This window comes from Herpailurus yagouaroundi, unplaced genomic scaffold (genome assembly GCF_014898765.1).
Source record: "Herpailurus yagouaroundi ecotype Mexico unplaced genomic scaffold, PumYag 28, whole genome shotgun sequence".
NCBI classification, from domain to species: Eukaryota; Metazoa; Chordata; class Mammalia; order Carnivora; family Felidae; genus Herpailurus; species Herpailurus yagouaroundi.
In genome coordinates, this window is record NW_024412376.1 from 30,938,422 (window position 1) to 30,962,204 (window position 23,783).

At 39.4% G+C, this 23,783-nt stretch overlaps 1 protein-coding gene across 6 annotated transcripts in view; it reads right to left on the reverse strand.

Moving 5' to 3' along the window:
- Window positions 1-23,783, reverse strand: part of RAPGEF2 (Rap guanine nucleotide exchange factor 2) — a 248,415-nt gene that overhangs the window by 156,346 nt on the left and 68,286 nt on the right. For all 6 annotated transcript variants that reach the window (XM_040471433.1, XM_040471408.1, XM_040471417.1 and 3 more), the window contains exons 2-3: window positions 19,354-19,424; window positions 7,418-7,474 (exon numbers count right to left, since the gene is read on the reverse strand). In XM_040471433.1, coding sequence (XP_040327367.1) covers window positions 7,418-7,474; window positions 19,354-19,424 — 128 coding nt within the window. The remainder of the gene's footprint in view (window positions 1-7,417; window positions 7,475-19,353; window positions 19,425-23,783) is intronic.

A 23,783-nucleotide genomic window follows, 5' to 3' on the forward strand; every position in this document is an offset into this window, starting at 1 on the left:
AATTATCCTCTATCCTTTTACAGGATCCAGCAGTTCGCTCACATCAGAGGTTTTGAATATGCACTTTGTGAGCCCCTTGGGACTACACAGTGTTCAACCTTCTTCTAACCATAATAGCTACTGCTATTGAGCTAAATAGGATTTCCTATGAACAAAGTGTTCCATGGCTTAAAAAAGAAGTTCTAACAATGGCGGCCTTCCAATATGCAGATGGCTTTTCTGATACACAATAATTTTAATCTTTTTCACAAATGCATTACCTCACTTTTGTTACTGGGTTTATCAAAAAGTTTAATCATTAGTTGTTTTGTTTTTGTTTTCGTTTTTTCTCCTCTGATGGGGCGGTAAGCTAGCTATAAGTTCAAAGACCAAATATGTATTGTTTGTGTTAATTATTTTTGTATGGCCAATGGCACAAAGTACACTCACAAGATTAATTAAGGCAACACAGCATTGTAAGTGACCCTAAGAATATCAGGTCAAAAGAAAGGTAAGCCCACACCATTTTTACTCAGGCATAAAATATAAAACCTATTTTAGAAAGAGCTCTACCAAGAGTTAAAGGTTTTAGCATTTATATTTTTAACCCATAGAGAAGAAATATTTTATAATAAAATTATATACTTAATAATATTTAGTTATATATAAATTACCATACCTATGAAAAGAACACATTTAAAAAGTAGAGGGGAACTTTTTGTTTTATTTCCTAAAAGTTCTAAATTATAAGGACATTACTTCACTTTTATAAATAAAAACTCTAGGGGAAAAAAAGCACCATTCTCACATGAAGTTCTTCAGAAAATCTTTATTCTCCATTCATTAGCAACTCAATGACAGGGGCTTGGAACCATGAAAAAGGAAAATATCATCAGTAAGAACTCTGAAAACTGATGAAAATACTAAGGCTATTTCAGCTTCATTTGGGGGGAAAATTAGTATTTTGAAAATATTGGGAATATAGTAGACCTGCATTTTCTAAAAATCATGTTTCTCTTAACCAGCATAATGAACAACATAAAACCACTGAAGAACTAGTAAAGCTGAAAATTCTGTAGCCTCATTAATGGAGTCATTCTTAAACTTATAAAACTCATTTAAAAAATGAAATGAAGGAGTGATGTCTTGGGAGCCATTAAGTTATTCAAAACACTTCTTTTTTTGACTGAAAGAAAAAATGTCAGTGCAGATTACATATTTATTACAATACATCAATCAGTCATTCAGCTATACTGAGGGTGGAGGGATATATTCAAGGGCTCAAGAAACAATTTATCAAATTTAGAAGAGCAGCCAAATCTGAAAAAAAAATGACTCTGGAAAACTACCACTAACTCGTACTTAACAGAATGCATATGAAATAATTAAGCCTTATTTATTGACTATATATTTCTTTAAATCGCTAAATTTGAGAGTTCAGAGGGTTTTATTCACTAAGTAGTTTTGCAAAAAAAATTGATACGAAGAATCTAACACCTAGTGCTGTCAGCTCTTTTATTACAAAATTAGACCACAATGAAGGTCTTTATTGGCTCATCTTCCTTTGAAAACGGAGTATCTTCCTTTAAAATGAATTCAAAAAATAAGAGCGAACAGACTAATGAAAACTTCTGTACTAGGCATAGCAAATGTAAACCTGAAACACACACACAGGGCCTGCCCTGACAGAGTTTACAAATTAAATAATTTCTAAAATGCTCTTATTTACTCTTCCATTCACCACAAATATAAAACATTTTAATTTAAAGACCGATAGTAAATATGAAAATATTATTGCTATGAAGCCTTACAGTATTACCATGTGTATATAAAACAATCTTCTCAAGTACATCTATGCGTGGGTAGATGTGTACGTGCAAGCGTGTATTTGAATTTTCATATTTACCTACAGCACATGTATACCTCATAACATGCCAAGCTTGGTGGCTAAACATCCTTGTTCTACAGTCCTATGCAAAGACTAATTCTTTAAAAATATAATTTCTTCATGTAAATGAAAATCTTACGTTTCAAAATTTTCTCCATACACACATACAAGTAAGAGAAATTAGGGACACATGGACAAGGAGGATACTTACAAATTATGATTATATCTTGCTGGGAAAGAAAGGCGATTTTAAGTATTTTGTTTCTTTCTTTTTTTCTTTTTTAAGGAGCTAAAGCAACGTAGGTAGCAGATGAGTAAGGTAAATAAAAATAATAATATAATAAAATAAAAGCCTGGCCACATCTGGAAGGAAAAAGCAGTACAAGAATTGGATATGGGCCAAAGAGTCAAAGGAGAACTTTTTTTGAAACAATGTATTTTTGCTTACCAGTTTTTTTTTTTTTAATGTTTATTTGTTTATTTTGAGAGAGAGAGAGAGCATGGGGTGGGGGGGGGCAAGAGAGGGACAGAGAGAATCCCAAGCAGGCTCTACACTGTCAGCACAGAGCCCAATGCGGAGCTGAATCCCACAGACCATGGCATCGTGACCTGAGCTGAAATCAAGAGTTGGATACTTAACCAACTGCGCCCCCCCCCCCCCCGCCCCCCGGCACCTCCAAAGGAGAACTTTCTTAAAGATGGAAGACACACTTAGAGTCTGCAGGAAAGGGGGCAGGAGGAGAGGCCACAAGCACGGGAGGGAACAGGAATAACCACACTGTTCAGGAAAACCAGACACCTCTCCCTGCAGCCCTGGAGGGATGGGTGAGTCAGGAGACACATGTGGCCACACATAAACGGGGTATTTGAGAACAGAAAGTAAAGCCTGAAGCAAAGTCTCTAGAGGAGGAGTGGGAAGGAACGACGGGGACAGCAGCGGGCTGGCGGCCTTGCAGAGAAGCGACAATTCAGGACAGCTGCTGTGAAAACAGGAAACCAAGTCAATAAATGAAAAGGCTGCTACAAGCAATGAGGGCTGCAGCTGAGGCTTGAAGTTTTAAGTTGCACATTTACAGATTTTAATAAAGAATGCTTTAAAAAGGCTGGCTAAGCCTCAATGCAGCGTTTTGTTTTGTTTTGTTTTCAATGGAGGAACAATTTCCTCTCCTGCAATAAAGAAAGGTAAACCTCCTAACAAAATGCTACACAAACTCTTTTGGAAACCAAAGCATTCAGACAGACATATATGTGGAAAGTTAGCACAGAAATACCGTTACACAAATTTGTCACATGGGTGTGGGGGTGCACGTGCCCACTTCTAAAAAAACTATAATGGTTGAGCTTCTGATCCAAAGGGTTTGAGCACTTCAAATGTAACTATAAATTAAACTGAAATCGTGAGGATGGCTGGCCCCTAAAGAAAAACTGAAGCTGAAAGGACATATTGCTTATCTCATTTCTTAAATTCTTCAGGCAAAAATATCCCTAAAGTTCCTCAGGTTAGGAATTTACATCGTGCAACTCGGTACTCCTAAGCAAGCAAAATAGCTACACATAGTAGATAACATGTGAAAGGAAGGCAGAAATTACTTGATAGTCTCAACCACTGTACTAAGTTCAACTACTGTTATCTATCTTTCTAGTACCGATATTGAATTCTAAGTGGTCACATTCTAAATTTTTACAAATTCAAATTTATCAGAACCACAAATCTCCCCCAACCTTGATACATCTTAAAGTGGCATTTTTGTCATCCTGTTGGTTTATGCTAACACAGGAACACCATGGGAGTTAGACATCACTACCACAATTCCTTCAAACAAAAGTTTAAAGCAGCTAAAAAATTGGGAGACCAAAATGTAAATTATCAAAACACTGATGACAATGCTGGCATTTTTATACACTTATTATGTATGCAATGCTCTACATATTTTACACATAGTACTGATATTATCCTAACACCAACACTAAAGGGTAGGTACTAATATTATTGTTTCCATTTCATAGATAAGAAAAATGAGGTACAGAGTTGGATCAAAAGACTATTACATTTACCTGGTGAACAATTAAAGCCATAGACTTAGAAGTTACCAGTACACAAACATAATAAGGAAAAGAAAATACTCATCTCTTGATCATAAAACCATACTCTAGAAGTCTTTGATAATCTGACTAGACTATTCTTGAAGCCCAAGGGAGACCAAGAACAGAGAAGTCATGTCCCTCATGAGTTAATAATAACAGGTCCCAAAAAGAGGGACAGTATTATTAAATTATCACAGATTTATATACACCACAAATACAAGTGTTCTTTAATTTTCAAAGCTGCATTTACACAAATTGGTAAGAGCAGGAACATGTCTCTTCAAGGGTTACAGAAGAAAATGCTGCAATTACCCTTCATCACAAGATTGGCCAATTACTAGGAATCTGATTAAGTGATCTACAATAAGTCTCTATGAATTTCTGGTCTTACAAAATCATGATCTCCTGAGTATCTAAAGACTTTCACTGCTCACTGTCACCTAATTCTAACTAGTCAAAAATAAGCAACTGCTACAATCAACTTTATGTACAAACTCTAGCCTAATGCAATCAATTTAGGGTTATCTAACATATGGCTTTGCATTATCAGCAAGCATAGCTCACATTTACTGTCTAAACTGACTTAAAAAAAAAAACTCAGATACATTTAAAGACACTGTAAACTTCAGTTTAAATGAACTGTATGTAAGAATTATTAGGGACTCAGAATAATGTAGGTAGAACTGAAGGTGGGTTTCATCACCCCTGGGGGAGCCAGCAGCAGGGAGAGATGATGTGCTTGTACTAACTTGCACACAAGAAATATCCTTGTTTTATGGTGCCATTCTTATGATGGCATGAAAAAGGCCGGAAAAAGGTTGGTGATTGGCATAACAGCTAACATGGCAGAATCACAATGTCCAGGCTCAAATCCATATCACACTTTCAGCAATGAGACCTTAGCAAGTTCCTTAGCCTCTGAAAGCCTCAATCCCTTCATGTGTAAAACTGGGTTGATGATAACAGCTACCCCACAAGTCAGCTATAAGGAATAAGTATAATAATGCATATGAAGCACTTATTAGAGCATGTGGGACACAGGAAGTACTTGTTTAAATGTTTGCTATTACCTCACCATCATTACTACCAAAACCATGTTTTAAAGGAGGACAAATTAATAGAAAGTTTGTCACTTACTGCCACTAGAACTTCTTCAATGAATGTTAATACTATTCATCAGAGGTTTCCAACCCTGATATCTGTACACCCATTCCACTGATAGCTTCTAATTGCTCCTAAAAGAAACAAATATTCTAAGATATTTATATCTTGAATTCTTCAGGAATAAATACGGTAAGGGCTTTGCCTCTTGTTAAGTTTTCTCATTAGCAAATATATCCTGGTCACTATTCTTCTACATTTGATGTACATTCTTTTAAGCTCTAGACTGGATATTTACAATTGCCTGTTAAACAGCCCCTAGATGTCAGAGTTTCAGAAGTTCTAACTTTACATCCTAGGTCAGCTCCACCTGCATCTTCTTTCTAAACTCCATCTCTGACTGCCCCATTCTTTCAGTTGGCCTCAGTTCAAGCATCACCCCCTCATGTTACTTCAACTGTCTTCTCACTAATCTCCCTGCCCAGCCACTCAATCAAATCCACCTTTGTATTTTCAAGTATCATCTTTGAGAGGAAGAATGGGGAGGCATTTGGTCACATCATTTTGCTGCTTGAAAACTGGCAACCTAGCTACAGATTAAAAGAGACTAAAGAGTGGGGCGCTTGGGTGGCTCAGTTGGTTAAGCATCTGACTTGCGGCCAGGTCATGCATGATCTTGTGGTTCGTGAGTTCGAGCCCCACGTTGGACTCTGTGCTGACAGCTCAGAGACTGGAGCCTGCTTCGTATTCTGTGTCTCCCTCTCTCTCTGCCCCTCTCCCGCTCGCTCACTCACTCTCTCTCTCTCAAAAATAAACAAAAACATTAAAAAAGAGAGAGAGACTTAAGAAAAGTATCAACCAATAAACAAACTGTACAAAAAGATTTTTTGAGACAAAGAGATTTTGAATATTTTCAAGACATTAAAGAATTATTTCTTAAGGTTTGGTGATAATATCGTTGGTTAAGATTTTTTTTTAAGTCTTTATCTTTTAAAGATAAAGATACATAACAAAATAAAAAAATATGGATGAATTGAAATGTCTGGATTTACTTAAAATAATCCAGTAGAAGGTGGAAGCAGGAATAAGAGATGGAACATAACTGGCCAGCAGTAACAATGTTGGATGATGCGTACATAGGGTCCATCATACTACTGTCTCCAATATTGTGAGCATTTATATACCTCCATCACACAATGTGATTTAGGAGGAGGAAAAACTCATTTCCAATGGCCTAAAGAATCACGACCGGTATTTTTAACAACACATTCACAAGCAAACATGGTTGCAGCCTGACTCTTGATTTGTCATCTTGACGCACACCGCATGTCAGTTGCCCTAAACTTGCCATAATATTCAAAACATCAGACCAGGCCCCTTCCCTCTCTGTATCCCCACACTTAGGCTGCTCCTTCTGCCAGGAAAATCTCTCTAGACCACCAGATACACTTTTGAGACCTAGTTCAGAGGGCCGCATCTCTGTGACTCTCCCCATTTACCTCAAGGCTTCCCCTGTACTTCTCCATCCCTCAGTACCTATCTGTATTCTCAGTTATTTTGGTTGGTTACTTTTTGTTGTTGCTGTTGTTGTTCTCCTTTTATTCTATTTCTGCCCCCTTCAAGATACTATAATTTTACCCTCCTTAAGGGGAGAAGCTGGATTTTATTTATTTCAATAAATATTCCCTACAATACGTATGGAAAGCAGTAATTATGTATTTAATAAGTGTTTTGAAAAACAGAAAGTCAACAGAACAACAGTGAGTCATGGCAAACATAAAATAATATGCCCAGTAATCCAGTTTATATATCCTTAATACAATAATATTTATCTACTATATGCTTGTTACATTCTTTAAAATAAAATTGTCATTTTTTCAAGGTAATGTTATACATCTTGAAAGAAATTCAGTATTATTTCTAGGACAAACTATGCCCAAAGGGATGTAGGCAGGCTATTTTCCTATTTCTGAAAGAATTATAAACTAAAATATGATATTTATGCTATCGTTACATCTCATTTGGTGTGGTTGTAGGAATATGTATTTTGTTCTGTTTGAAATACTATACTGTTTCTTATTTCATAAAGATAAAAATGTCAAAATACTCCATAATATGAAATAACATCTCTGAACCACAAGTGAGAGATATATGGGTATAGATGTGAACTTAGCAAAGGACTGTAAGCTTTTCCTTTATGACAGGTAGTAGTTGCAATGTTTTACGTTTCTAAACTACAAAAAAATGAGTTAATGCAAAATTAAGGTAACGATGACTTAGCCGTTACTAATACTTCTATGATACTTTAAGGAAATTATTTAGTTGCTGCAGTATCCACTATACAAAGAGAAAGGAAACACCTACTAGTATAAAACTTCATTCGCTTCGTGTCTTTCATATCTCACAGTTTCGCACATTAACCTGTAAAAAAAAAAAAAAAAAAAAGACATGAGTTCAACATACCTCATGAAAAAAACATACTAATAGTTTAAAAACATAAAAGAGACATGTAGTCTAAAAAGTTAAGATTACTGTATATGAACGGTCACAATCATTTATTAGCCTCAAGACACATATTTTTGGTACCTAGGTGAACAAAATAAAATAAAATCTGGTAAAGAGATGCTAGAAAAAATTTGTTATATGTCAATTTTGTCATGTTTATTGTATAGGGAACAAAATTGTACATGTTTTACACTTTGTAAATGACATGTGGACAAATTAATGTTCTCTGAAGTAAGCAGAAAATGAGAAATAACCTAAAAATCAGAAAGGAGAGCCTCTTAATTTAAAAAATGATAATGTCATTCATGCTGATGTTACTTAACAGCATGTAATTTCAGACAAAAGTAGGTTTTTATTAACTCAGTATTTTCATGACTAACGACTAACGGAAGGCTTTATAACTTTAAGATTTATTTTGGCTGATTCATTCTTAAGGAAAAAATTACAGAAATTATGGAAAATATGAATAAATGTTTAAACATTCAAAATTACCATAAGAACAGCATCTTCAGGAAACATCCTATTATATTAACCCCAAGTAAAATTTCCAAAAAATACAGAAATGCAAAAGAGAAAATGACTATTCCTACTTACGAAGAAACTAGCAAATAAAAAATTGGCCATAAAACTGATTAGTTCAACAGCACTTCCATTTTGGTCAATGGGCTAGTGGTCCACAGTTTGTGCAACACTGGTATTAGCCTACAGCCATCTTTCCTGTTGCTAAATCCAATAAACACCACATACTCTTGATTTTTCACTTGAAAACAACTCTCTTGGATATTCTTTTCCTTGTTCTTCTTACTCCACCACCTTAACTTTACAGGTCCTCTCAAACCCTTACTTGAAACATTCCAACAGAGTATCACTTAACTCCAGGAGACATCAAACCCTGAATACACATCATTAATATATATAGTTTTTTTTAATAGACTGAATCACACCAATTCTTCATAAGAAAGGATAAGAATCACAAGTGATAGGCCTAAAAATACCTGGTCTTCTATTACATAATAGCTCTGCCTTATTTCCTGTAAAAACAAAAGAATCCTTGCCCCAACCTCTTCCCTGGATCTTTCCTTCTCCTACAGTAGACCCTGCATTCCTTCAGGCTTACCTCCATCTCCAATATCACCATCCATTTCTACCTCTCTCCTGAACCACTTCCTTTAATATATAAACACATCTGTGGCGCCTGGGTGGCACAGTCAGTTAAGCATCTGACTTTGGCTCTGGTCACGATCTTGCAGCTCATGGATTTGAGCCCCGCATCATGCTCTGTGCTGACAGCTCAGAGCCTGGAGCCTGCTTCAGATTCTATGTCTCCCTTTCTCTCTGCTCCTCTCCCACTTATGCTCTGTCTCTCTCTCTCAAAAATAAACATAAAAACATTTATATATATAAATATAAACACATCAGCTTCACCTATTGTGTGGGGGAGGGGGACACCTCTCTTGACCATATATCCTCCCCTCCAGCTATTATCTACATTTTGCTTTACCCATGACAGAAATTCCCCACTTAGACTGTCTATATATTCTACCTCTATTTTCTCACCTTCTTATCACTCCTCCACCATTTGCTCCCTGAAAATGCATAGGCTCTAAAAGTTATTAGCATTCTCTGTGTTATCTTAATTCCACTTCTCAGGAACATTCGATTGACTCCTTTTTTTCCTTACACTGTCATCTTCTCAGAGGCTTCCTGTCTTCGGTCTCCTGATTTTCCTCTTAACTTCTTGGTCATTTTTTCTGTCTCCTTTGGATTCTCCTCCCATTCCATTCCTGTACCTGACTTTTGAGTGTTATGAGCTCTCTTTTTCTCTGCACCGTGTAATTTCATACTTTCTGTGATTTTAAATTTAATTTATAAACTGATGACTTCCAAAACAATGCCCCACACCTAATCTCTCACCATGATATCCACTCATCTAAATGCCCACTCAACTAGCCACTGGCTGTGTACTTGCCATTTCATGTTCAAAATGTCCAAAGAGATCTTAAATTTCTTCTACAAAATTTGCCTTTCCACCATCAGTACCCAATTGTTTAGGCCAAAAACCTTGGAATCGTTATCCTTGACTCCTCCCTTTTCTTCATATCCCATCTTTCTGCCAGCATCTGTTTCCAAAATATATCCTCTCAAACTGACCGAGTCTACAAATGTAGATTTCTGCTTCTACTTTTGCACATCTCTTGTCTATTCTCCACATGGCTTCCAGAGATAGCTTTCTAACTCAGATCATCTCACACCTCTGTTCTTAATCTCTGCTACCTTTGGAAGAAATCCAAACTCCTTATCCTTGGTGCCTTCATGCACCAAGACTGTTCCCATGGCCAGGCATCTGGGGCATCAATACACTGCAGAGATTTCTGCACAGCTGCAATGACTCAAATGTTACTTCCTTTGACTACAAAGTCAAAGCAGCCCAGCACCCATTCTTGCCATATGTATGGTAAGTGATGGAAGACTTGTTTGTACAAGCACACTCTGAATGCCCCTGTTAATCACTATCTTGTGAATGTGGAGATCTCATCCTCCCTCTGTATTCCCATCAAGCAGAATATGCAGAAGAACATGTTATTCAGGGTTCAAGGTCAGGGTCTCAGGGAGTGGCTGACCAGGAACATCTCCTTTGTAACAAAGAATGTCTGGATGACAGGCCTTGAGCTCCTTGGAACACTGGCCATGCAGGGAGGGGAAGGGCTACAGATAGTTGCTAGGCTAGTTGCTACAGTATAAAAGCTTGCTGCATGTATATCCCTGCAACAAGATGCTTTGTGTCCAGTCTGTCACTTCTGGACTCCCTATCATATATTTCCCCAATAAACCTATGTCTCACTGGCTATCTCTAGGTCATTTCTTCTGCCTCACAGAACAATCACCCACCCCTGACTTAGAGTGTGCTGGGGTATGATCACACAACTGGTGAGCCAGCCAGGAAGCCAGGAAAAAAAACCCATGAGCACCAAGATGTGGGAAAAGAGAATAGGGAAATTTGCAGGGGAAAACCCAGGTTGGCCATCCACACCTACGTGGAGCCCTATAGCCTTATCTTTGATGGACAAGCCCACCACATGAGTATAGGGATGCCCCTGAAAATACCTAAGGGTCTAGAGGAAATATTGACCAAGATTAATTTGACTAAGAAAAGGATGAATGGTCAAGTGGCTGCTGCCACAGTTGGGTGACCCCTCCTAATGGCTGCCCATGTAGCTGTCGTGAAGAAAGTTATGCCAACGACAGAAGAAACTGCATGTAAAGAGGAGAGCTAGATTAACACAAATGAAACCGCAGAGACCTTGATAATCTGCTTGAGGGAACAAGATGTTAAATTAATAACTGTTGGCACACCCAACTGAAGGGTGGTAAATTGCCCAGCAAACGAGTCCAGCAGTTATCTCCTAGCCGGCCTGGGATTCCAAGTTGTAGGACGCAACTAGAGTTCTACTGAGGAACAGACGAATTAGAACAAGCCCATAAAAATCCCCATTCTCTTGGCTCAGCCTATTATTAACAACCAAGATGAAAGCAGAGCAGTCATGCCCATGGAGTGTGGAACCCAGAACCTGCCGGCGCCTGAGCACTGGTGGATACTGAACTAGCAGAATTGGGGGATAAATTCAGATATAAAGGAAGGGAACCCATGGTGGCATCGTTGCTCCGTACGTGGCACGTAGGCACTGAAGGCCGTTTGCTTTCGGCCGGAAACATCCAAGACGGTGTTCATTATCACACACCTTGTTTTACAGCAGCATCCCCACCAGCGCCGTCAGTAAAGGTCACGTTACCCTTTTACTCTCCTCGGTGGTACAGGGCTGTAAATTAGCTTGGCCTAGCAAGGCAGGGGGGCGGGGAGGGGGGGAGGGGGTTGTGTACTGACCTCCCCTTTACAATGGCAAAATATGGAAGAGCTCCAGCATATCCTACAAGAGCTGGGGATGAAACACGCTGTCTATGCTGAACACCACAGAGATCCTGATAATTAACAGTTTGCCATGGATATTAAAGATATGTGTTACAGTCTGCCCCCAGTCACTGGTAGAGGGCACTTGTGTCCATCTTGAACCCCTAATGGGACAGCCTGTATCGTGGGTTGGGCAAGCTGCCACAGGTCAAGGGGAAACAGAAAAGATCAGAAAAGAGGCATCCAAAAGGCAGGAATGAAGGCAAAGGACTCACAGGAGAAGAAACAAAGAAGGGGCCTATGCATGTTACCTGTTGCCAGATGTAGTGAGACCTCAGGGCAGTGAGGACCCCCTTTAAGAAAGCAGACAAATAATTCAATGAAGTCCGTGTCAGGCTCTGGCAGAAATTTAATCCTGAACAGCAAAGGGGGTACAGATATAGCCAAGGGCACCCTCAGAGGGAGGATGGCAGGCCTCTTCTCTACGAACTAGGAAAGAGGCAAAGGACATGGATTGCGGTTCGACTGCTGCCATCAGGGTGTACGGGGACCAGAGGCCACAGGTAAAACTCACCATATATTGGTCTAAAAGAAACAAACAGACCGTTTTAGCTCTGGTTGATACTGGTGCCAAATTTACTCTCCTTTATGGAAACAACCACTTGCAAGGGCCCATCTCTGCCATCGATGGGTAGGGGGCTGGTGTCGTCCAAATGAAGTAGGTTGTACTAACTGCAGACAGGATAACGCCCACCAAAACCCTATTCGGTGTATACAGCCCCAATACCCAAATACATTCTAGGAATGGATGTCCTCTCAGGACTAACATTACAAACTACTGCAGGGGAATTCAAATTGAGGGTGTGCTTGGTCAAACAAACAAGAGGAGATGCAAAATGGACGCTTGTAATACTACCTGTCTCACAGAAGGTAATGGCAATTAAACAATATTCCCTCCCGGGAAGCCACGAAGAAACCACAGGCACAATTAAGGAATTAGCCAAAGTGGGCATTACATGACCAACTCACACTCGATATAAAAGTCTTATCTGTCTGTAAAGAAACCAGGTGGAACACAGAGAATGACTGTGGATCATAGAGAACAAGGTGGTACCCCCTCTTCATGCAACTGTGCCCAACGTGTCTCTTGTTGACTCCAAAAGGGGAAGTTCTGGGTACATACCATGATGTGTTAGACCTGGCTAATGCCTTTTTCGATATTCCCAGAGTTCCAGAAGGCCAAGAACAATTCTCTTTCATCTGGGAAGGAGAACAACAGGCATTCATCACCCTACCACAGGGGTATTGATAGAGCCCCTCGATCCGGCACAGCATGGTGGCCAGCAACCTAAGTTGTCAGGCAATTCCAGAGGCAGTCTTTGTTTCATTACATTAATGATATAATGTTAACGTCTGAGTCTTTTCACAGTTTGAAGACCACTATACCAGCCTTGCTTTCCCACCTAACAGGTCAAGGATGAATAGTCAAGAAAAACAAAATACAGGGCCCTGGTTTATTGGTAAGTACTTTGGTGTTACCTGGTCGGAGAAGACAAAAGTTGTTTCTGCAGCAGGTACTGATTAAATACAGGCACATCCCACACCCCATCACCTCAAAGCATTTGCAAACTTTCATAGGTCTCTTAGAATATGGGCATCAGTTTATCCTTTGCCTGGCTCAATTGCTCCTGCACATTTATAGACTGATTTAAAAAGGAGCCCAATAGGATTAGTCCTCAAAGACAAAGCAAGCATTTCAACAAGCCTAGATGGCTAGTAAACAGATCCAAGCCTTAAGTGCTCTTACACAGGGACAGCCATATGAACTGGATGGAGCCAGTTGGCCAGAAGAGTTTGCATGGAACTTGTGTCAACAGCAAGGGCACAAATGAGTACTGTTAGGTTTCTGATCACAATTATGGAAAGGAGTCAAGATGTGACTTGGTGTTTTAGAACAAGAGCTGTGTGCTAATTACCATGCTTTACAGCAAGTAGAAGACATAACTAAAGGCATCCGAGTAACTCTTCACACTCAGTATCCCACAGCAGGATGGCTAAAGGATACATTCCAAAAGCCCAAGTCAGGCAGTGCCCAGACCCACACTGGCCAAATGCCATGCCTACTTGCATCAATGCAGTACCTTGACAAATAGCCCCCTTAGTGAGAAGCTGCACTCCATTCTCAGCCCCGTAACTTACATCACCTCTGAAAAGCAGCCATTAACTGAGGCAGCAAAGCCATCACAGCTGCCATCCTATGTGCAGGAAGGAGACAGACCAATCCCTGAGCACGCCTGGTATACTGATGGCAGCAAGAGGCCTACCTGTGCCTGGATGGTCACTGCCATCCAGTTCTCAACAGGAAATATCTGGATAGACTCCAGAACTTGACACAGAAGTCAATGGGCCAAGCCTTGAGCAGCCTGAATGGTGATGCTCCCTGAGCCTGACCCCATGTTATATGCACAGAGAGCTGGACAGTCTACAAAGAACTGATCATGCGGCTTCTCCAATGGGAGGCACAGGACTGAGTGGTGGTAGGACACCCACTCTGGGGCAACGGTATGTGGAAGGACATTCTCCAGCACATACGAGGTATGAACATCACTGCTTACCATGCAGATGTGCACACAACACACATCCCACCTGGTAATCAACAGGCTCATGAGTTGACCCACGTCTGCCTCCTTGAAGATATGTCAACTGAAGATGTAACCACCTGGCTACATGAAAAGACATCTAGGACAACGGACCTTGTGGGCCATTGCTAAGAACTGGGGCTAACCTTGGCATACAAAGACGTTGTAACCATCTACTAACAATGCTCAACCTGTGTCCAGCAATGACCATGACCTTTGCCAAGAGACACTGGACAGATAGCAAGGGGGCAGCACCCTCTTCAGAGATGTCAGAGATGGCATCGGTCCCCTGCCCTTCCCTGACGGCTGCTGTTATTCTTTGATATATACTGACACTTATTCAGGACTCCTGCAAGCCCACCCCAGTAAGCGTGCTAACCAGAAAGCTACCGTCCTTGGTCCAGAACAGTTGTGTGCTGCCTACAGGGTGTTCACTGACATCAACATCGGCCAAGGCTCCCACTTTACAGGACATGAAGCGTAAGAGTGGGCCAGCACTCAAGACGCCTGTTGGCATTTGCATCTACCATGCAATCCCACTGCAGCTGGACTGACAGGACGTGTGAGTGGACCGTCAAAACAACTGCCACAAGAAACCATTCACTGGCCCTCTGGACAAGCCACCTGTCAACAGCTGTAGGACATTAAATAAACAGGTACATTCCAATCGGTCCAGTGCCTGTACTGTACTCACTCAAGGACCTGAGGTCACCTTTAGAATGCAAGTAGACAGCAGGCAGGAAAGATGTTCTCTGCCGTAAGTTGGAACACAAGGTAACCTTTTATTGTCCTTGCCACAAGATCTATCTACAGGGGAACATATAATTAAATGGCCCTGGAAATGACAAACAAGTCCACCGTGGTTTGGATTTTTGGTCCAATGGGGAATAGGAATAGGAAAGGACCTAACCATCACCCCATTTCTTCACCCCACTCCACCGAAGACAATGAAGGCACACAACCCCAGCCTCTCATTAAGAAAGGACACTATCGGGGCGCCTGGATGGCGCAGTCGGTTAAGCGTCCGACTTCAGCCAGGTCACGATCTCGCGGTCCGGGAGTTCGAGCCCCGCGTCGGGCTCTGGGCTGACGGCTCAGAGCCTGGAGCCTGTTTCTGATTCTGTGTCTCCCTCTCTCTCTGCCCCTCCCCCGTTCATACTCTGTCTCTCTCTGTCTCAAAAATAAAATAAAAAACGTTAAAAAAAATTAAAAATAAAATAAAGGACACTATCATAATCACCTTATAGAGCACTGTTAGACCCCCACTATCCTTTTCAGGTTTGCCCCATCATGTAACAGAGGGGCGGCCAACGACTGGGTACTATAAACCTGGAGCCAAACCAGTCAGGGGTAGTGCGATCCCAGAACACCACCACCTCCCGCATTCTGTTAGACAATCATGACTTGCCTCTTCCAGCGCCTACTGAACAGCTTGACTTTTCACCCTTAAATTCTGTATAGGGAACCTATTTGCCCAGACCATAGCTTCCATACAGAGTAAGACCAACTATTGAGTATATGGTGAACTCTCCCTGTTGGTGACTGTAGGCTTCCCCCGGCAAAATGTTTTCTATAGTTGCTTAGCCATTTGTGTTTTCCTATTATTTGGAAGCTATGGCCTACGCTGTTGCTGTGGGATTTGGTTGCAATGCACCTCGGCATACGTGGCCCCAGGGACATTGAGAAACAAGAGCGTATAAAGAATGTATTGGCCATCCAGGGTATGGTACATGCTAGAAGACTTGTTTGTACAAGCACATCCTGAATGCCCGTTAGTCACTATCTTGAGAATGCAAAGATCCAGTCCTCCCTCTATATTGCTATCAAGCAGAATATGTAGAAGAATGTGTTGTTCAAAGTTCAAGGTCAGGGGCTCCAGAGGGGGCCAACCAAAAGCATCTCCTTTGTAACAAAGAGTGTGTGAATGGCAGGGCTTTGAGCTCCTTGGAATGCTGGCCACGCAAGGAGGGGAAGGGCTACAGACAGTTGTTAGCATAAGTTGCTACGCTATACAACCTTGCTGCATGTGGATCCCAGCAGCGGGTGCTTTGTCCAGTCTGCCATTCCTGATTCCCTCTATATAAGTTCCTTCAATAAACTTTTGTCTCCATCAATATCTCTGGGTCTTTTCTTCAGCCTCACCAGACTATCACCCACACTTGGTTTGGAGTCTGCTGGGGTACAGCTACACGCCATGCTGAACACACTAACAGCTGAATAAAACATTGACTCATTTACCTAAATCTTGTCTGCCCAACCAGGAATATAAGCTCCACGACGGCAAGGGTATCAATGCTATATCTCCATGGCTTACATCAAAGTCCAGTACACAGCAGGCACACAATCAATAATTGTTGACTGAATATATAAATCTAACCAGTGCTCTCAGAAAACCATGATACAATCTTCTATAAGACAATGTTGTAAATAAATGAAAAAAAGTACAAAAAAATGGTTTTGTCTTTAAACATTGCTGGAGAATGTTTTATAAAAAGCACACTGATATTCCCTGAATTCCTCAAGAATACAGTAAGCATAATTTAGTGGTTTCTTAATGATCTAAAACTGTTTATTTGGGGTGCCTGGGTGGCTCAGTCGGCTAAGCATCAACTCTTGATTGGGCTCAGGTCATGATCTCATGGTTCTTGGGACAGAACCCCACATCAGGCTCCGTGCTGACAGCATGGAACCTGCTTGTGATTCTCTCTCTCTGCCCTTCCCCTACTCGTGCGTGTGCACCCTCTCTCTCTCAAAATAAATAATCATTTAAAAATAAGTAACACTGCTTAGATAACAATAATTACCCTTATCCACAATGCTAAAGAATATGAATTTATTTATTTATTTATTTGTTTATTTTAGCAGGCTCTTATTTCTAACACTGAATAGGCCCAGACAGTTATTCTGCTTTTTCAGATTTTTGGCCTCCACCCCTAACTGTAGCATCCTCTGCCCCTTTGGCAAATACACTGCTTCTACCCATGTGGATTAAGGGAGTAAACATTAGAAATAGTTCTTAAGATTTGAAAACCTGCACATTGCATAGAATATGTGATCTTACAGCAACACAATTAACTGCATGCCAATTAACCCGCAGAATCACTTTATTGCCTACAAATGGATAGGCCACAAAATGCATAAAGCTGAAGCTTTCAGATAAATGAGAGCCCCTCCCATCCATCATAGAAGACTAATGTTCTTTCTTCAGCCTCACCAGACTATCACCCACACTTGGTTTGGAGTCTGCTGGGGTACAGCTACACGCCATGTAGCTACATTAGCCAATACTGAATATACAAACTTTCAAAATCTTGACGAAGACCTGTTTTTCTTCCTAAAATTGGACAACTCTGTATTATGTGGAAGCCTTAACTGTTCTCTGTTAATCCCAGGAATAAAACTTTTATTTATAAAATTCAAAGAAATTAAAATATCTAAATAAGATCTATTTTTCCTAGAAATGGTAGCTATTATAAAACAGTTTATCTAAGTCAGTGGGTTTATCTGTACCTCTTTTGTTGTTGTTGTTATTAACCATGCTGGTATCCTGATCTCGTTCTAAAAAAGGACTTAAGTTAAATTCAGTTGATGTTTCCCATAAATATCAGAAACAAATGGCTTTTCAACATAAGCAGAATAAGACAAACATCTTAAAGCTCCTTCCCTGTAAGTTCGTGCCAACAAACAAAACTGTACAGTCTCCAAAATAGACCTTCTAAGGTGTCAATAGGCTAAATTATACCACTGAACTAATCAGTTCTTTCTAACCAAAATGTTCCTTTGAAACAGTGGAAAATTGATAGTTCTAAAGCTGGGTGATGGGTTTATGGGACTTCAATGTACTATTTACTTTTCTAATTTTGAAAATTTCCAGAAGAAGTATTAAAATTTTCCTTATTCTATTACACAGAGTTCCTGTTACCTACATAATTTTATAACCACATGCTGTAGACATATAATATGTGTAAATATTATCCATGTGTGTACACATGGGAATGTGCCACTCATATTTGCTTATTAATTGCATTTAATTAAATAGACAGCACTATGACTTTCTCTTAGGATAGTTGTCATCAAAAAAACACGAAATGAAAGTTAGACACCTTAGAAATTATTCTTGCTCTAATTTGAGCCATCTTCTAAATTCCCAATGGTTTTGCCCTTTCCAATAAAACTTGAATTTTTAAACACCTAACCTGCAATCTACTTTAATTTAAATGATTTTCATTAAAAATTAAATTTTAGAAGTATTCAATCCTCTTGACACTTTTTTCAATTAACAACTAAATATGAAATTGACATGCTTGCATATTAATTAGTGTTTAAACAGTAAGAGGAAAATACATAGAAGTATCCCCTTAATAACTAAAAACTACTGGTACCAAAACCAGCTATAGTTGGAGCAAACAAAACCTTTTCATATGTCCTAGCCAGTGTTTATGTACAATCCAGCTTCCCAAGGTCCTTGATTTTCTGTTCCAGTTGAGGTAAAATCACTGGATTATATGTTTTTGATCTTTTAACATAGCCCAGGTAACCATAAATGAGGTTACTGTAGCACTGCACAATAGTACCAATAAAATGTTTATGTGTCTCCAAAAAAGGGCAGTCAACTTAATGCAATAAATATATTACATACAAAGACCTAAACATAATAATAACATAACGAACCTAATCATTCTTTGAATGGTTAAAAACATTCTGGTTTCTTATGTACCTGAACGCTAATAAGATCATTTGCCAGGACAGCAAATAACACTCCTTTTGGGGGATTCACCAAGTGGGGTTTATTCCTTTGGATAAGAGGAGCAGGGAGTGGGATACAGAGGAAGAAAGGATATCACTATGGCAGAAATGAAAGAAAATTATTATGTGGATATAAACTTATAAGGCCAAGTATAAATGTTAGATCAAGCAGAGTTTTCTTAAGTTATCTTTTAAAAAAAAAAAATTTTTAATGTTTATATTTATTTTTGAGACAGAGAGAGAGCATGAGCAGGGGAGGGTCAGAGAGAGAGGGAGACACAGAATCCAAAGCAGGCTCCAGGTTCTGAGCTGTCAGCGCGGAGCCCGATGTGGGGCTCAAACTTGTCAACTGCAAGATCATGATCTGAGATGAAGCCAGATGTTTAACCAACTGAGCCACCCAGGTGTCCCTCATAAATTACCTTTAATCCTGCTTCCTAACCATAATAAATGATCATTTAAAATTCCCACATCCCAGTATGAGTAATTGTAAAATGACTTACCTAAGTTGGTGTTCTCTCAAGTTTGATAAGGCTTCCATACCATGTAAATAGGAATATACTATTTCCAGATCCTGTATGAAAAGAAGGACAGAAATTATTAAACTTGTCAGGAAAAAGAAGCTTCTAAATTAAATCACTATATTTACAGTCCAAGTTAAAAAGAACTTTTTTTTTAAATACAAGTTTTCTTAGACATTAAAAATAATATTATCAAGAGAAAAGCTGAATCACACAAATGTCATCCATTCATCAACCACCTTTGGGATATATACAAGGGTATTAAAATATAAAATAAATTGGCTTAAACTTATGAAAACAAATTCCCAAAAATTATTCTTCACCATTTATTTTCTGCCTTTTACATCAAAATATCAAATAAATAGTCTTAATTTTAAAGCACAGATATTTGCGAATATTGTGATTAATCATTCTTAGTCAATACAAAAATCAATGCATGTTATTTCACGACTACACTTTAAAATGAGCAAAAATTTGGGGTGCCTGGGTGCTCAATCAGGTAAGCACCTGACTTTAGCTCAGGTCATGATCTCACAGTTTATGAGTTTGAGTCCCATGTTGGGCTCTGTGCTGTGAGCTCACAGCCTGGAAACTGGGTCAGATTTTGTGCCTCCCTCTCTCTCTGCCCCTCCCCTGTTCTCCCTCTGTCTGTCTGTCTCTCTCTCCCCCAAAAATAAACATTAAAAAAATGTTTAAGTGAGCATGAATTCAATTTATTTTCAATTCTTATCACAATGACATTTCTTTTATATATAGTTATATTTAAGTTTAAATATTTTCTTTAAAAAGGAGAGAGATGTCTTATTTTTCTCAATCATACTATAATACTTAGGAAAAAGATTCAAAGTTATTCATGAAAGTTCAGAACAGGTAAATTAAAAATCCCATTTATATTCATTTGGATGATAAGGTAGCAAGTTATTAGTATTTCAAGACTCTAATATCTATAACATCTAGGATCACACAGTTTGTGATATAAAGGGTATGAAGAGATTCATTCCTCTCTTATATCTTAGTTAAACTCTAAAACAAAAGTATTTTAAGAAACTTATAAAATTATCCTTTTTTGTCTTAAAATAAGAGCTCTATTGAGATAGAATTCACATACTTTTTTTTTTTCCTCCCCAGGAGGCAACAGCTGTGCTGGGTCACTGCACACAACGCAGCGGAGGCCATGTGTACGATCCTCCCCTGCCCTCTGGGCTCATACCCACTGTCCCGTCCTCACTCCAGAGGGAAGGAGTGACAGGAAGTGGCTATGGGTGGGCAGGTTCAGAACCCAAGAGAGCAGGGTTGGTGGGCAGGGAGTGGGGGTCTGCTGCCCTCCTCTGACAGGGCAGCTGGGTAAACTAAAACTCAAAATTTGGCATTTTTTAAAGTTTCATTTAAGTAACCTCTACACCCAATGTGGGTCTCAAACTCAAAACCCCGAGATCAAGAGTCACATGCTCTTCCAGGTAAGCCAGCCAGGTGACCCTCAAAATGCATCATTTTAAAGCGACTAATTTGGTGGTTTGTGTATAATCATCATCACTAATTTCAGAACACTTCAACACCCCCCAAAAGCAACTCTATACCCATGAACAGTCATTCACCATTTCCCCTACCCCAACTCCTGGCAACCACTAATCTACTTTGTTTCTATGGATTTGACTATTATGAACATTTCACATAAATAGAATCTAACAATGGAATGTTAGATTGTGTCTGGCTTCTTTCACTTAGCACAGTATATACAAGGTTCACTTGTGTTGTAAACATGTATCACTGCTCTCCTTTGTATTGCCAAATAATATTCCATTGTGGAGATGTACTGTATTATTTATCCATTCATCAGTTGGTGAGTATTTGGATTTTTTCTGCTTCATGGATGCAATTAACAATGCTGTTATGAGCTTTCATGTGTAAGTTTTTGTTTAAACACCTGTTTTCAGTTCTCATGGGTATACATACGCTTATGAGTGGAACCATTGGCTCATATAGTAACTCTACGTTTAGCTTTTTAAGAAAGTGTCAAATTGTTTTTCTTAAATGGCTGCATCATTTATAATTCCATCAGCAATGTATAAGGGCTCCAATTTCTCCACATACATCATTGTCAACACTTGTTATTGTGTGTCTTTTTAACTTTAGCCCTCCTATTTGGAGTGTTATCTAATTGTGGTGTTGATTTGCATTTCCCCAATGACTAAGGATGCTGAGCATCTTTCATGTGTTTTTTGCTCATTTATATAACTTATTTGGATAAATATTCAATTTCTCTGTTCAATTTTTAGTTGGGTTGTCTTTTTATTATTGAATTTTAAGAATTCTTTGTATCCTAGATAGAAGGCCTTTATCACAGATATAATTTGCAAATATTTTCTCCCATTCTACAGGCTTTGTATTTTTTCATTTTCTTAGATGGTGCTTTTATCTTTAAGTTTATTTATTTTTTGAGAGAGAGAGAGAGAGAAAGAAAGAAAGAACGAAAGAAAGAGAGAGAGAGAGAGCACAGTATACGAGCAGGGGAGGAACAGAGAGAAAGGATCCCACGCAGGCTCTGCGCTGTCAGCATGGGGCTCAAACCCACAAACCAGAGCTGAAACCAAGAGCCAGACGCTTAACTAACTGAGCCACCCAGGTGCCCCTAGATGGTGCCTTTAGAAGCACAAAGTTAATTAATTTTAATGAAGTCCAATTTATCTATTTTTTCTTTTGTTGCGTATGCTTTTAGAGTCGTATGTAATAGGGCGCCTGGGTGGCCCAATCAGTTAGCCTCCCACTTCAGCTCAGGTCACAATCCCACAGCTCATGAGTTCGAGCCCCATGTCAGGTTCTGTGCTGACAGCTCAGAGCCTGGAGCCTGCTTCAGGTCCTGTGACTCTCTCTCTCTCTCTCTCTCTGTCCCTCCCCTGCTCATGCTCCGTCTCTCTCTCCCAAAAATAAACATTAAAAACTTTTTTGAAAAAGAGTTCTATGTAAGAAACCATTACTTAATCCAAGGTCACAAAGATTTACTAATACATTTTCTTCTAAGAGTTCTTACATCCACGATTCATTTCTGAGTTATTTTTTGCATTTAAGTATCCAACTTTGTTCTTTGGCATGTGGATATCCATCTGTCCCACTACCCTGTGTGGAAAAGACTATTCGCTCCCCCATCAAAGTGTATTAGTACCTTTGTTAAAGATCAATTGACCACAAATACAAGTGCTTGTGGACTCTCAGTTTTATTCCATCGGTCCATATGTCTATCTTTATGCCAGAACCACACTGTCTTGTTTATGTAGCTCTGTAGTAAGTTTTGTAGCAACTTTCAAAATCAGAAATTATCAGGGTTCCAACCTTTTTCTCCTTTTTTCAAGATTGTTCGGCCTTGTTTGGGTGTCTTGCATTTCCATATGAATTTTAGAATCATTTGTCAATCCACAAAAAAAAAACCTTTTTTTTTTTAATCTGCTGAAATTGTAAGAAGGATTGTGTCGAGTCTGTAGGTCAGTTAAGGTAGTACTGCCACCTTAACAGTATTGAGTCCCCCAATCCAGGGATGTTTCGCCATATACATAGGTCTTCCTTAATTTCTTTCCACAATGTTTTTTACTTTTCAGTATCCAAGTCTTGTGCTACTTTGGTTTGATTCAATCCTCTCTTTTAATTAAGAAAAAATTTCTGTAGCCTTAGGAATACCTTTCCGAACAATTCAAAACTATATGTGCAGTTAAATTTCATATATTAAAAGCACAGATAAGGGACAGTGATAACAACTAGAGAAGAAACTCAGAAACTTGAAGAAGATACTAAGGAAGTTTTCGGCCTAAAATATTTTATTGTAATCCTTAAAACAATACTGTGATATGGGGGGGAGGGGGGCGGGGGAAGGGGAGAAGTAATCTTACTGATAACTTTAAACTGTCACCATTTAAATTGTCATATCATCTAGTTAAAAAAGTTTGCATTCCTTGAGAGCTTGTTTGGAGGTTCTAGCAGGGGAGCGCAGCTACTCATATACCCTTGACGGAAGAATGCTCCTCCTCTATCGGGGAAGGTCGTCCTCTTCCAGAGCAGGCAGCTTCAGGAGGGATGCACTTGGAGCAGTGAGGGAGGAAGGAAGGGGACACCCGCCTAGCCTGCCAGACCAGTGGAATCAACCCTGGAGATCAATGGGGTGACAGATGTCACAGCCAGATCACCCTCACATCCCAAAGTTTGCATTCCTAAAGCTAATAAATTCCTTCTTCAGAAGCAATCAGACTCCAATCATAATATTCTATTTGCATATAGGGAAAAATCAATAAAAAATGCCCTGATGAGTTTCTTTAATATCTGTAGTAAAAGGTCTTTCTGAGCAATCCTAAAAAGTTCATTCTATTTTAGATATTATAAATATATGTGCTACTTGCAGTCATTGAATAGTGCAGAAAGACTCCCCC